The following is a 15,471-nucleotide window of genomic DNA, read 5'->3' on the forward strand; positions in this document are numbered from 1 at the left end:
ACACACAAAGCTGGTTCATGAAACTTTGTTAGTAGATTTTCTCTGGATGGCTTATGTCTAACTTCAAGAGCCTGCCAGTTCAGTTTCTTCAGTATCTTTGTGACACTCTCCCATGGATCAGACAAATCTGTGACCAATGTGCTGGTCTTTTCTGTATATGCTCAATATCCCCTGTTAGTCCTATCTGGTAGGGGTCTCACATACTTGAGCAATATTCTAGAACTGGTTGCACAAGTGATCTGAAAGCAATCTCCTTTGTAAACTGATCACACTTACCCTGTACTCTACCAATAAACTGAAGTCTACGACATGCTTTACCCATGACTAAGCCTAAGCTATCATCTCATTTCATATTCCTACAAAGTGTTACACTGAGTTATTTGTATGAGTTGGCGGATTCCAGCAGTGACTACTTGACGTTCTAGTTAATTTTTTTTTTTTTTTCTGAATGAATATTTATGCAACTTCTTTCAGACAATACTTCATTATAGATAACTGCATCATCTGCAAAAGTTGGAGGTTACTATTAATATTGCCTGCAAAGTCATTAATATACAAAATGAACAACAAGGATCCCAACACATTTCCCTGGTGCATGCCTGAAGTTTTTTCTACATTTGATAATGACTCTCCATCTGAAATAACATCCTATGTCCTTCCTACTGAAAGTCCTCAATCCCATCACAAATTTCACTTAATACCACATATGACCGTACCTTTGACAATAAGCGTAGGAGTGGTACTGAGTCAAATGCTTTTCAGCAATCAATAAACATTGCATCTACCTGGCTGCCTTGATCCAAAGCTTTCAGTATGTCATGTGAGTAAAGTGTGAGTTAGGTTTCAAATGATTGATGGTTTTGTAATCCATGCTGGTTGGCATTGAGGTGATCATTCTGTTCATGATACCTCATTATGTTTGAGCTCAGAATATGTTCTAAGATTCGACAGCAAATCAGTGTCAAGGATACTGGATGGTAGTTTTGTGAATCACTTCTACTACCCTTCTTGTATATGGGTTTGACCTGTACTTTTTCCCAAGAACTGTGGATGGTTTTTTGTTTGAGATATCTGTTATAGATTATAGAAGAGGGGCTAACTCGGTGGCAAATACAGAATAAAATCGGCCAGGGATTCCATTGGATCCTGGAGCTTCATACAATTTTATCAGTTTCAGCTGTTTCTCAACACCACTAACATTACTACTTATTTTGTTCATCTTTTCACTGGTATGAGGATTAAATTGGGGCAATTCTCCTGGGTTTTCCTTTGTAAAGGAACGTCTGAATATGGACAAGCATTTCAGCTTTTGCTTTGCTACCCTCAGTTTTAGTTTTACACCTATTATGCAGTAAGCTCTGTTTCTTTAGAAGTTCCTTTACATTGTCTGTATATCATGGAGGTTCCTTCCCATCATGAACTGTTCTATTGGGTATGTATCTATTCAGTGCATAGTAAACTTTTCTTTTAAACTTGAGCCATAGTTCCCTTACATATTCCTCCCCTGTGCTGAAAGTTTCAAGTTCCTCATTGAGATATAACACAACTGATTTTTTATTCAGTCTACTGAATATGTATATATCTTTCTGGTTGTTTTAGTTGCCCTTTGTTCTTTGGTAATCATTGTTGTGGCAACCGTGTCATGGTCACTGGTACTAGTTTCGACATGGACATCCTCAAAGAGGTCAGGTCTGTCTGATGCCATTAGATCCAATATATTTCCATCATGAGTGTGGTTCCAAACTACCTGTTCTAGGTATTTTTCAGAGAAGGTATGTAATTATATTTCACAGGATGTCTTATCACACCCACCACTAACAAAACTATAATTTTGCAATTGATAGTTGATGATTAAAGCCTCTATCAATGATTACAGTGTGATTGGGGACTTACATAAAAGTAAACTGAAGTTTTCTCTAAAGTTTTCAGTTGCATCAAGAGATGAGTCTGGTGTATGATAGAAGGATCTAGTTATCATTTTATGGCCACTCATGATACTGAGTGTATTTTAATGTTACAAATTTTCTATCTCATCAGATGCATTACCAGGGTTGTTGACCATCATGTCATGTTCCAAGTTTTATCAAAACCTATTCCTCAAAACTTTTTACCTGATGGTTTTTGTTCCTGTAGTTAAACTGTTGTAGGCATTAATTTTTATATTATGCATATATGAAAACTATACTTAATTATTCTTTTTCATGAGTGGTTTTTCCCTCCAAAACAAAAAGACCAAAATTCTCTTTCCGTCTTCACCATGCATTGGGTCTCTTTCTTCTGATATGTTTATTATGCTAAAATTTTCTCAGAATTTATTTATGAAGTTACTTTTGCACCTGTATTAGAAACAAACAAAGAACTGATGCCACACTTTAAGATAAAACAGTATCAAGCCCTTAATCCACATACACTGAAGCACCAAAGAAATGGGTACATCTGTCTAATATCAGCTTGGGCCCCCACGATCACGCAGAAGTACCACAACAAGATGTGGCATGGACTCGACTAATGTCTGAAGTAGTGCTGGAGGGAACTGACACCATGAATCGTCCAGGGCTGTCCACAAATCCGTAAAAGTACGAGTGGGTGAAGATTTCTTCTCAACAGCACATTGCAAGGCATCCCAGATATCCTCAATAATGTTCATGTCTGAGGAGTTTCGTGGCCGTGTTCCTGGAGCCACTCTGTAGCAATTCTGGACATGTGGGATGTCACATTGTCCTGCTGGAATTGCCCAAGTCCGTCGGAATGCACAATGGGCATTAATGGATGCAGTTGATCAGACAGGATGCTTACATACATGTCACCTGTCAGAGTCATATCTAGTCGTATCAAGTATCCCATATCAGTCCAACTGCACATGCCTCACACCATTAGAGAGCGTCCACCAGCTTGAACAGTTCCATGCAGGGTCTGTGGATTCATGAGGTTGTCTGGATGCCTGTACACATCCATTCACTTGATACAATTTGAAACGAGACTTGTTCGACCATGCAACAAGTTTCTAGTCATCAACAGTCCAAAGTCAATGTTGACAGGCCCAGGTGAGGCATAAAGCTTTGTGTCATTCAGTCATCAAGGGTACACAAGTGGCCTTCGGCTCAAAAAGCCCATATCGATGATGTTTCATGGAACGGTTTGCACACTGACATTTGTTGGTGGACTGGCATTGAAATCTGCAGCAATTTGTGCAAGCGTTGCACTTATGTCACATTGAATGATTCTGGTCCCGTTCTTGCAGGATCTTTTTTGGGACACAGTGATGTTGGAGATTTGATGTCTTAGCGGATTCCTGATATTCACGGTACACTTGTGAAATAGTCATATGAGAAAATCCCCAGTTCATCGATACCTCGGAGATGTTGTGTCCCGTTGCTCGTGCACCAACTATAATACTATGTTCAAACTCACTTAAATCTTGATTGTAGCATCAGTAAACGTTCTATCAAGTGCACCAGACACTTGTTGTCTTATATAGACATTGCTGACTGCAGCGCTGTATTCTGCCTGTTTACATTTCTCTGTATTTGAATACACATGCCTATAACAATTTCTTTGGTGCTTCAGTGTAATTTATTCATATTTGAAAACAGCTACCTAAGTAACTGCCTTCATAGTGATTACTCCATCTGATTGAGTACATAAAGGCATTCAGGTACATTACTTCAAAGCTGACTGAAGTGACAGTATGCATATGAACAGCGCATCCTGCATTACGTTTCAGTGATAGGCAGAACCGTTAACAGGTTATATTGTCTGTCATACGAGAGAAATCAAGGAAACTGAAACATAACATCATTAAGCTAAAAGACACAAATGACTAATTCCCTATCTAGTTTTTGCTATTTGTGTGTTCAATTGTTTCTGTTTCAGCAGTTCATAAATCAGTGCTCCACTTTGTATCTCACAATGTGTCTTCTGCTTAACATATTGTATAAACATATTAACGATTCCAACTATTGCTTGTGATCTTTAGAAAACATTTAAACCAATTCACCAGAATTTCAGTACAACTACATCCACCGGTTTACAAGAGATTAGAGACAAGCTGCTCAAAGATTTATTTATTTTAAGTTATAACATGTATTATTACATGCATGGACAATGTCAGGATGTTTACATAGATGGTATTTGTACACAAAAGTTGTACATTCTGTATTACATGCAAAGGTAAAGCTCTATACTACATTTAAGGAAGTTTATCACTACATTTCATGTCAGTACCATCTTATATACACATCTCAGTAGAAGCCATGCTTTATGCTTCTTTTTAACCCTTAACTTATATCATACGATTTTGTAACATAACTAGTATCATGGTGTTTGTCAGACTCTAGAAGTTTACTACTGAATTATACAGTATTGTCTTAACTTATTATTTGTTTACTGATCTCAACTAGTTATAACACATATTTTCAGTCATATGAAAGTGAAACACAGCAAAACATTGATAATCAAGAAGGAAATCCAGAAAATACACATCTGATGTTCCGAAAAAGGTGGACTGTCCTATGTTTCTCAAACATCTAAAAATAACACTTTTAATTATTATTTCTGTGATATGCCTGACTTCATAAACAAACGGTTTCTGGAGAATTTTGAGGATAAATTCACATTTTGATGTTAACTTTCACATTTTTTACAGGTCATAATGTAGGCATTAAGTAAATACAGCTTCCTGGTTTCTATCATAGGCACTATTGTTAATGCATATTTCACCTGCTTCCTCCCCCCCCCCCCCCCCCCCCCCCCCCCCTCTGCCCAATAGAGAAAAGTTTACCTGTGTATTCATTGCCAGATTTGGAGATTGCTGTGAAGCCTGCAAAAGCTTTCAGTTCACAAACATCAAATATCGTGTACAAAAGCTATGAGAGTACTTTTCTTTTACTGGATTTATTGTTTGACCAATGTAGAATCTTATCTAAAATGTCTTGTATAAAATGTAGACCCCCATACTTGTTCAACATCTGGATTCTTTGTGAAGGCATTAGCCCTGAGTTGTAGGGTATGAATCTGCAACATAATGTTAATTTGTCTTGTACTGACATTAGTTGGTGCTTGTGTTCATCTCCATGTGAAGCAGTTTCCCATACTACATTTCCCACACCACAAAAATAGAAATTACAGCGATATTACTGTCTTCTACTTAGACAATCTTCACTGTTTGTATATCCTAGGTTCCATCATCTTCTTCATCATCATCCATTTCCTGTTTTGATTTCTTATAATCACTTTCTATCACAAATCACTGTCATCCAAAACTTCAGTCATCATTTCTTCCAGATACATTTCAAAGTTTGGTTCATTTACTTTCAGAACTCGGTGAGAATAACCAGTCTGTTCCAGCTGTTTTGAATGGTGAGATGGACCTGCTAGAGACTCCATATTGTGGAAATCAATTTCAAGACTGTGTCAATAATAACCATAATACATTAAACTACAATTGTCACAATAAACACAAAATATGGATATAAACATGTACGACAAAAAATAATCATGTGGCTCATACAATACTTCTGCCAGATGCCTTGGTGACTTTACTGTGGATTTACTGAAGGTCAAATAATATGAATGCCTCCCCATATTCATAGCAAGAATGCAGCACTCCAGCTCAAAGGCACACTGAGGTAAAAGGTGAAATGCCCCTGGAAAGTAAAGGGATGACCACCAGGATGTTTGACAGCTGTCTGAAAGATATATGATAGCAGTTAAGGGTTTAAGTGTATGCCAGACAATGGTTTTGATTCATTTGGCAATGAATTACAAAGCACTGTCATCTCAAGATATGGGCTATTTACTGCCAATATCAGCCTTCAGCTGACCATAAGGAAGTCTGTTCTGAATTGTATTATAATTATGATTTTGCATATTCCTCTCTGGAACTTTAGAGTCTTCTTTCACTAACATTATTGTTTCTATCATATAGACAGCATCAGTAGTCAGAATGTTAGAACTAGTAACATTTTACAACAATAATCAAAATTCCTGGATGGAGCAATACATAAAATAAGGGAAAGACAACCATTCACCTATAGCAAATTGATGCAGGGAGCATAGAGCACAGAAACACTAACTTTCGAGCACTAGCTCTTTTTGTAGCAAAAGTGCACACAATCATACACAAAGCCACAGAGACAACCAAATACACACTGCTCTGGCTGCGTGAAGACTGATCATTGATACTGAAAGCAGTTGCTGATATTGAAAGCAGTTGCCTGAACTGATGGAAGTAGGGACAGGGTAGAGGAAAAGAGGCAGGTCTTTGGACAGATGACTCTGTGACTGCACAGCAAGACAAAAAGAATGGGGGAGAGGAGAGGGTGCAGGGGAGAGAGGGGGAAAGAGAGAGAGAGAATGTTCTCATGGGGGGAAGGAGAAGAGTCGTAGGAGAAGGCAGTGCATGATCTGGATGGGGAGGAATGGTGTGGATAGAAGAAAAATAGGAAAAAGTATGGTGAGACAATGGGAACAGGTTAGTGGAGTTTACAGCCAGTGGGAAGAGATAATTCCCATCTCCATAGTTCAGAGAGACTTGTGCTAGAAAGGATATGCAGGTGGCCCATGTAGTGAAGAGCTGTTGAACTCATTTGTGTTGTGGTGTGCAACAGGTCGAGCTACTGGATGGTCAAGTTTAATTCTCCACTGTTCAGCAGTGACCATTCATTGAAATAGACTGTTTGTTACTTGTCTTGCCTCCTAGAATGCTTACAGTAATTGTGGCATAGCTGATATATGACACTGGTGTGTTCAGACACAGCTCTACCTTTTATTGGATAGGAAATGCATGTGACTTGACTGCAATAGGAGTTGGTGGATGGGCTGACCACAAGAAAATGACCCATGGATCGCAGGATTGGGAGTACACTTGGAATAGGGATGGACAAGAATATTCTATAGGTATGGTGGATGATGAGATTCTAGTTTGGGGAATGCGGGTAGAATTTGGGGTAGGATAATTCTCATATCAGAACAAGATGAGAGGTAGGTAGTCAAAGCCCTGGTGGAGAATGTGGTTGAGCATTTCAAGGTCAGGATGAGATTGGATAATTGGAGGAGTGCTGGTTGGTGGCTGGTTAACAGGTTTACGGGTGTAAGAGGAGCAGATGGCATGGGAGATTTGTTTATGGATAAGGTACTGTCTGTCAGTAAGGCTCTGTTGATATTATCAGTATATTTAAACAACTCCTGCTTTCCATTGCTGATGCAGCATCCAAAGATGGCAAGGTTGTCAGAAAGAGACAGGTGACACCTGTCAGAATGGGAGTATTGTTGGTGTTTGGTGTGCATGATATTGACAGTTGTTTTTATGACCATTTGAGAGGTGGAGATCGACATCTAGGAAGATGACTGAGAGAAGGATCAGATTAAGTGGATTTTAGAACAGGTGTTGAGACTGTGGAGGAAAGAGGGAAGGTTGTCCTTGCTGTGGGCACAGATCATGAAAATGTCATCTGAAAACAAGAGGCTTTAAGTGTTGACTGAAGAGCAAGGGTTCCTCTAGATGGCCCATAAATAAGTTGGCATACAATGCAAGTACTCATGGCAGTACCACAGATTTGTATGTAGATTTGGTATTTAAAAGTGAAATAATTGTGGGTCAGGATATGGTTGGCTAGGAAGATAAGGAAAGAGTGGTATGTCTGTTAACAGGGAATGTTGGGAAGGATGGTGGCCGTGGGCTTATGAGTGTTGGTATACAAAGATGTTGCATCCACAGCAACTAACAAGGAGTTTGGTGTAATGAGACAGGAGCCATAGAGAGCCAATGATGGTAATGAGCAGTCTTGAATGTAAATTTATTTGTGGAGTTTGAGGAGTAGCTAAAAGGCAGAAGAGCAGGAGATTGTTGGTGTGAGATGATTAAAGTGTCAGGTTTTGGGATGGACCTAAGGCCTTTAGGAGCTGCTTGAGGTCATGTTGGACCTCTGGGATGGTATCATGGTTGTGTGGTTTGTATGCAAAGATGTCAGAAAGTTGGTCGAGACCCTCAGTCACATAGAATTATGACGGGTAACTGGATAGAATGGGAGAAAGTTGGGGAGAAGTTGTAACTGTTTTAAATAAGGTATTATGTGATGTTTTGGTTGGCTATTGTCAATATTTGCCTACTACTGGCACTATTGACTCCTGCTGCTTATAAATTTTGTTGGCAATTAGTGCACACAACGAGATATATACATTATAAACAATTAAAAGGCTAATGGACATTATAACAAGACAGCTTCTCACCCCTGACTCTGGTGGAATATCATTGGTGATTATAACTGGCAGTTTTTCGGGGAGAGAGGAAGGGGCTGTTAGCTGCCTGTAGACAGAATGTGGGCACTGTGTGAGCAGTAGTGGCTGAGATAAATGCCTGTACTGGATGAGCGGCTAGTTGGCTGCACTGAGTACACACTGAAAAGAGAATCAAATGGAAAGGGACAGCATATTCAGGGGTATAATCAGCCATTAAACGATATCTAACAATTTAATCAGTCTGCTACATCATTCTCTTCCAAAGTCAGATGGGTGCATTTTGTCAGAACACTCTTTCCTATAGGTTCCTGGCAGTTTGTGGGCACTCTAGTCATCCAGGTACTGACTTTACATGACTGATCATGCCAGAGTGGGAACACAGATATATACTGGCTCAAAATAACTTCACTGTGAAGCAAAGCCTTTATTGCTTGTCCTTCCAAACTCACTTCCAGATAAAAACTCTATTACAACCATGCAATCTGGCTGATTCACATGAGCTGTTATGGAAGAAGGGGTTCGACAGTGATGCAGTCTAATGCTGCAGACTTATTCATTCCAAGACTAATAAAACAGTACAGACTTGCAGAGAAGTTACATGCTGGTAGCACAAGGGTGACCATTTTTGTGCCCATAATGTAAAAATATTATTTTCCTTAAACATATAAAATAATTTTGGAATAATAGTTCCCCATGATTATTATAAGATGATGCATGAAAAATGATATGAGTTAATTCTTGTGCAGAATGTTTCAAAGAGAATCAGACACATACACAGAATTTTAGCATTATTGTTATCTCTTTGGCACCTTTGGTTGTAGATTGTAAATGCTGCAGTTTAATAGAATATAGCGGTAGCTTTCCTCTTATCAAAGATGCTGGTCATTATAATATAATGTATTTATAGTTTATGCATAATAACATATATATTTTATTTTATGTACCACATTCAATGAAATTTTTTGCAGCTCATTTCTCACATGATACATGGTGTGTGTGTGTGTGTGTGTGTGTGTGTGTGTGTGTGTGTGTGTGTGTGTGTGTGTGTGTGTGTGTGTGTGTTTGTCAAAACTGTGAGATGTATTATTGCACTAATACATTTATTTCTCTTGCAAGGTAACATTGTGGAGTGTGAGCGTGTTCACCTTCATGTGGATCAGCGTTGACCGTTACCTGGCTGTGAGAAAACCTCTTCGGTATGAAACAGTGCAGACAAAAACACGCTGTCGTTGCTGGATGGTCTTCACTTGGGTATCAGCCGCTATGCTGTGTTGTCCGCCATTGCTTGGTGTCAACAAACCAACGTTTGATAAGGATGCTTACATATGTGTGCTTGACTGGAGTAATATGGCAGCTTATTCTGTTACAGTTGCCATTCTGGTACTTGGCCCCAGTCTCATAACTATCATTTACACATATTCTTACATATTCTCCACCATGCGTAAATTACGTAGTGGTGTTCCCATCCATGATAAAGAGTACGCAAGTGCACTATCTGAGAATCTTGCTAACCCAAGCCACATTGTGTCATTTGTGCTTGTGATAGTATTCTGGTTATCATGGGCACCGTATGCAGGAATTAAATTGTATGAACATTTTACAGGAAACAGAATTCAGATACCATATTTACATTTTGGAATTGTTTGGCTTGGAATACTTAATTCTTTTTGGAAATCTCTTATACTAGTGGCACTAAGTCCCCAGTTCCGACTAGCAGCACGTCTTCTTTGTGTGACAGTATGCTGTCGTTACAAAGGGCGGCTGCAAGGAGACCTGATGGGCATTGATCTAGATGAATGACACAGCCAATTGTACTTCTAAAACAGGGAGTTTTATTTCATGTCCTACATGGTGCCACTGTGACATAAACGCATCTTTCTACACCAGTTTGCATTATTAAGTATTATTCACAATTGTTCATAATGTTAATATTTAATCTCCTACAAGACTACAAGAAGTGACAAGCAGCTGAGTAACCACTTGAGACTGTATGACATGTATTAAAACGAGCTATTTCAGAATTAGTTTGAGTAAAGCAGTATGAACAGTGTTCTGTGGCAGTGTATAGAAGAATCCGTGACTTCTGATATGTGCTTCAGGTAATTCATCCAGTGTAGCATTTTATTAATGGCAAATGTTAAATTAAAGACTTCGGGATGAGCTTTAAAATACCTATGACTGAACCTAAAAGAACTGTTCATTTATTCTGTGTGTAGTGCATCTAGTGAAGAAGAAAACTTGAGCATTGCTTGTTACAGTATGAGGTATCAAAGCTAATGTTCTGAGTAAAGTGAATAGTGCCCTTAGATTGCTGTTGTGATGTCATTGTACAAAATATTTTGTGTATAGCTAAAATAATGTACTTTTGGAAAAGCTTACTCCAAGAACAATTCAATTCCTACTTATGACATTACTGTGTTTATTGTTGTCCTAACTAACTAGTTAAAATGTTTCATAATATGCAGCTGTACATAAAAAATGGATGTTCCTATTTTCTAATATTTAGAGCTGAATGGATATTTATGTGTACTAAAAGTGTTTCATTTATGTCAGATGAAGTTTGTTATAATGTTATTCTGTCATTTATCGACTAATATGTAAAGTGTTTCACTGTACATTCTTTATCTAGGGCTTTGGCTCATTATTTAATTATTGCTAAGGATAATGAATGTTTAAACTCAAAATAGAAGGCCACAGACAGGGTTTCACTATTGTTAATTAAATTTTAATACAGCTGAGTGTAGTAAGAGAAATGTTAAGCGAAGTTGATATGCCACAATACAACTGTTGTGTCATATTTAGTTGAGGTAACTGTATAAAGTCAAGAGCTCAGATTTTTCATTTTACTTTGAAAATATTATGGCCGTTGATTATTAAATTCATTCAAGGATATCTTAAAACAAATTTATTGACAGTGCATGTACTTCATTATTTTAGAACAGTTAATGCTTTTTTTAACATCAATCCATTACAGCATTCACATCAGAGTCAGTTTCTGGTACTCATCTTACAATGTAAATTAATTTGTTACTTTCCTATAGCAATGAACTGAGTCACAAATTTAAACGAAGAACACTGTGCTCATATTAAAGAACCTCATGCTTCTACTCTTTTGATTAGTGTGAAGCTATATAAAAACCCATGCTTAGTATTAACTTTCCTCTGTTCTCAATCAAAATAAAGGTGAGTTCTACACATAAACATTTACCTGTAACATATATAAACTGCATGAATTACTGACATTTTGCAAATGCAAAATCTGTATGGCTGACAATATATGTGATGTGAAAGTGGATTGTAGTGTAGAATGATGATAAATACACCTATTTATGGAAGATGATATATAAATACATTTATATTCTTGGAATAAGAGAGATGTATTGTATTTAGTATAGATTACAGGTAATTTTTGTAACTAAAGTTGAATAACCATTTTTATGTGTGAAATGAAAATATATTATTTGCAAAAAGTTTTAGTGAATTTTAGAAAAAGAATCACTGTAATGCACCTGAAAAAACACACTTGCAAAGAACATCCAAACCAAGGAATGATTCATTTATACTGTGTAACAGGCAAAGAAACAGGTAACACGCCTGTTCAATATGCCAAAAACAACTTGGGCAGTTGACATGTCTCGTTTTATGCTGTTAGTCAGATTTTTTTCACACAGGTAATTTCAGTTCAAATGGTCAGTAAAGCAGTCTAGTCCAAAAACACATTGTCAGACTTTTTGAATTCACCTAAGGTGTATGAGTCAGAATTCAATGAGGAAAAAATAAAAATACATAACTATAACAGAAAGTTTGTGAATATCATATATTGGGAAAAAATTTAATTATTTATATAAATGCTACTGTCAATGACATTTGGCACAACAGTTATGAAGACAACTCATTTATCACCAAGTCCCAATCTGTATAATGAATAATGTCTTGAGAAACACACTATAAATTTTACAAAAATTACACAGAAAAAAATTAACTTTTAAACAATTCACAATTTTTAAATTTTATGCTGTCCTGCAAATCAGGATGAATTCAAGCTTTCTGACCATTATAACTGGCCAATGTACAGACATCTTATGCACTAATTTTTATGATTAATTAATTTTGCATGTATAGAAATAAGGTTTATAGTGACCGTATTGGTACATTTTTGGGAGTATAAGAGATATCTGTGAATTACTAATTAAGTTTCCTTATGTCACACATTTTATTTCTGTACTTGTTTCTTACTTGTTGATGTCACTTACCTGTCTCATGTTACTGCCTTTCATATGAAATAAAATGTGATTAACACAGTGTTCTTTTTTTATATATTAATGCTATGGGGAATTCTATGTTTGTTACAAGATAGAGAGCATGTTTTAGAGCCGTCGAGGCCGTGTGTTTCCATTAAGGCCTATACAATATTACTATCTTAATATTACACTGTGCAGACGTAATCAGTCCAGCAGAGTGAAGTTTGCCTAAAATTAATATTAATTCTTTCAATGATACTGGCAGCTGTAATATTAATCTCCGTCACTTCCTTGCAATACTACATAATATATTCATTGTAGAAAATTCACCTTCCTGTTATATAGCAACTCAGAATCATAACTGCAAGCATCACAGTGGCATTGTACAAAGTATCTGAGTATGATTTTGTAGTTTTTGGTGTGTGTACTGATGACAGAAAAGATCTAAAATTTAATCTAAAGATGTGGACTAATATTCTCTAACGAAAAACTTTTTAGCAATCTTATTGCTTTGTAGCAAATACGTGGATAAATATATTCCAAAATATCTTAGTAGGCCAATTTTGTAACAAATATTGTCCTTATTTTGTTACAGTTGGTCACCTGTATATTTATTATGATTTGTCATAAGTTCTGCAAGAGGGCTACATACGAATAGAAATATATTCACAAATTCCAAAATGACCCATGGCTCAATGAAGAAGACTGCTACAGCAATTTACTTATAACAAAAAAAACTGAAAAGTGTTGCTTCTAAAGTTATCATTTAAAGCAAATATAACAACAGGAACAGTACTATGAACACCACAATCAACTTTATGCCAAAAAACACACTACTCAAGAATATCCACACAGTATGGATCTGAATTTGTTCTGTTTGTTTCAAATAATTACCAAAGTAACAGAAATGTGGATAAACATTAGTAGTACACTGAAAACCTTATGTGCACTTTTTTTTAAGCCTGTAAGGTACAACATTCTCAATTAGCAAAAATTTGCATGTAAGCAATATTCCTATATAGACAACTACCAACTGTTGCAGGCAACAGTACTTTGGCACAGAAACAGCAGTACACACGTGGATATTTTAACAGCATCAAGGCTATCTCGATTTCAGTTGAATGGAACAGTTTATGTTCATAGCTGCCACTTTTTTCAGCAACTGTGTTACATATTTTTTCAAAATAAATTTATGTTGTCACCTGCACAGTTGGATTAATTGATTGTACTTGACCAGTTTTGACAGATTAATGTGTCATCTTTGGATGTTGAATATTGGCTTATTGTGAACACACACACACACACACACACACACACACACACACACACACACACACACACACATTAGTGGGGATGAATTGGTTCTCATAATTAGCCTTGGGGAATTACAGTTAATAAGAGTGCCTGTGTTGTACATAAGGCTTTAGGCTTTCTGTGGTGGAGACTGATGGTTCTCCACGCCTGAAATAAGCTGCTTCGGTCCTCAGAACGTTTCTGTAGTAATTGCTTGCACAGACTCTGTAACTGTGGGTCAAAGAAAATCATACAGAGTGAAGTGTACTTTTTTGTTGACTAATGTTGGACTTTGGTGCAAGTTCCTTGTCACCTGACCACTTTCCCTGTAAGTAATTTGTCCTCTACAGACAAAATGATCTAGGAAAATCAATATTCGGTTGTCACCTTACATAGTTTTATTTATCTTGCAAGCATCGATCCATCCAAAGATCAAATGTTGTTGACAGTAACCTCAACTATTAAACTCTATATTGTGAGTTAATAACTCTCAAATTATGTTCTTTGATCACTAATTCAAGAAAATGAGAATATGTCTACTCTTTTCCATCTCACACCCTCAACCATAATAATTCTTTCTTTATTTCCACCAAAAAGCACGAAGTAAGGAATGGAAACCAAGGAATGCTGAGCACAGTGCATTCCCCAGAATAATTCATTATGCATATTATCTTTGTTGCACCATGCACATGGAATTTCCATAAAGATATAGTACAATGCCCCCAATAGAAGCAGAAATCTTAAAAGCATTAACAATCATGCTTACAGTCCCATTCAATGACTCTTAGGTTTCCAAAATTACAAATGGGGGAGGCATAGCAATCCAGTTGTTTAATATTTGCATTAAAAGTGACTAGAATAAGCTAATTGTTTGTTGTAAAGTGCTTGTTGGATAAAAAATGTTCTTAATTCTTTGCATTTCGAGTTAAAATTTTCATAAAGCATAGTATGTTTGAAGCTAGTTACATATATCTGAGGTTTAGCAAAATGGTTATTAATGTTGGTCCAGAGAGTTAAATCAAAAGTTATAGGCTCAATATTTAATAACTGCTGCTCAATATTATAATTAATGTTGAATAGTTAAGCACCTCTGAAAACAAACACTTTGCAAATATATATATATTTGCAAAGTGTTTGTTTTCAGAGGTGCTTAACTATTCAACATTTCAGGACCTTGTGTAATATAATATAAATAATTCATTTACTTGCTGTTTAGTGATTATCTTAGATGAAGAAATAGATACCACCATCTTAGAAACATGGCCAATTCTGGTAAAGAACGCCTGTAAAACCATTTTGAAAATAATTCATTGGTGTCTTCAAAACATCTGCCAAGATGACTGAAGGGCAAGCATTGGAGGACTTGAGAGGGTGGGCACTGAAGTCCTCCTTGTTGTCTACCCAGGTTGGGATGGCCAGAATACGGGATGCCTCTCAAGATGCAAGTAGAACAGGGGCATTAGCACATCATACCAGAATCCATGATATGTGAACATGAAACACATTCAAATCCAAATAAGCAAAAAAACTGCATGGTTAAAGATCCCTGGAAGTAATTGGATTAGTATACAGCAGTTATAAGGCAGCAAATGGCTTTCTGATTATATCAACAATTAACTACTCTGAAGTCAGCTGATGTGAGAGTAATATTCACATGAGTACATTTGGACTTATTTGATAAAAATTGTTAGCACTTCTA

General features: G+C 36.8%; 1 protein-coding gene across 1 annotated transcript in view; it reads left to right on the plus strand.

Annotated features, from left to right (window-relative positions):
- The window catches only part of LOC126187643 (G-protein coupled receptor 52-like), a 359,276-nt gene extending 346,736 nt beyond the window's left edge, over positions 1-12,540 (plus strand). Inside the window, exon 3 of the mRNA XM_049928844.1 lies at positions 9,355-12,540. Coding sequence (XP_049784801.1) covers positions 9,355-10,038 — 684 coding nt within the window. The 3' untranslated portion in view covers positions 10,039-12,540. The remainder of the gene's footprint in view (positions 1-9,354) is intronic.
- Positions 12,541-15,471: the final 2,931 nt, after the last annotated feature.

This window comes from Schistocerca cancellata, chromosome 5 (genome assembly GCF_023864275.1).
Source record: "Schistocerca cancellata isolate TAMUIC-IGC-003103 chromosome 5, iqSchCanc2.1, whole genome shotgun sequence".
In the NCBI taxonomy this organism is placed as follows: Eukaryota; Metazoa; Arthropoda; class Insecta; order Orthoptera; family Acrididae; genus Schistocerca; species Schistocerca cancellata.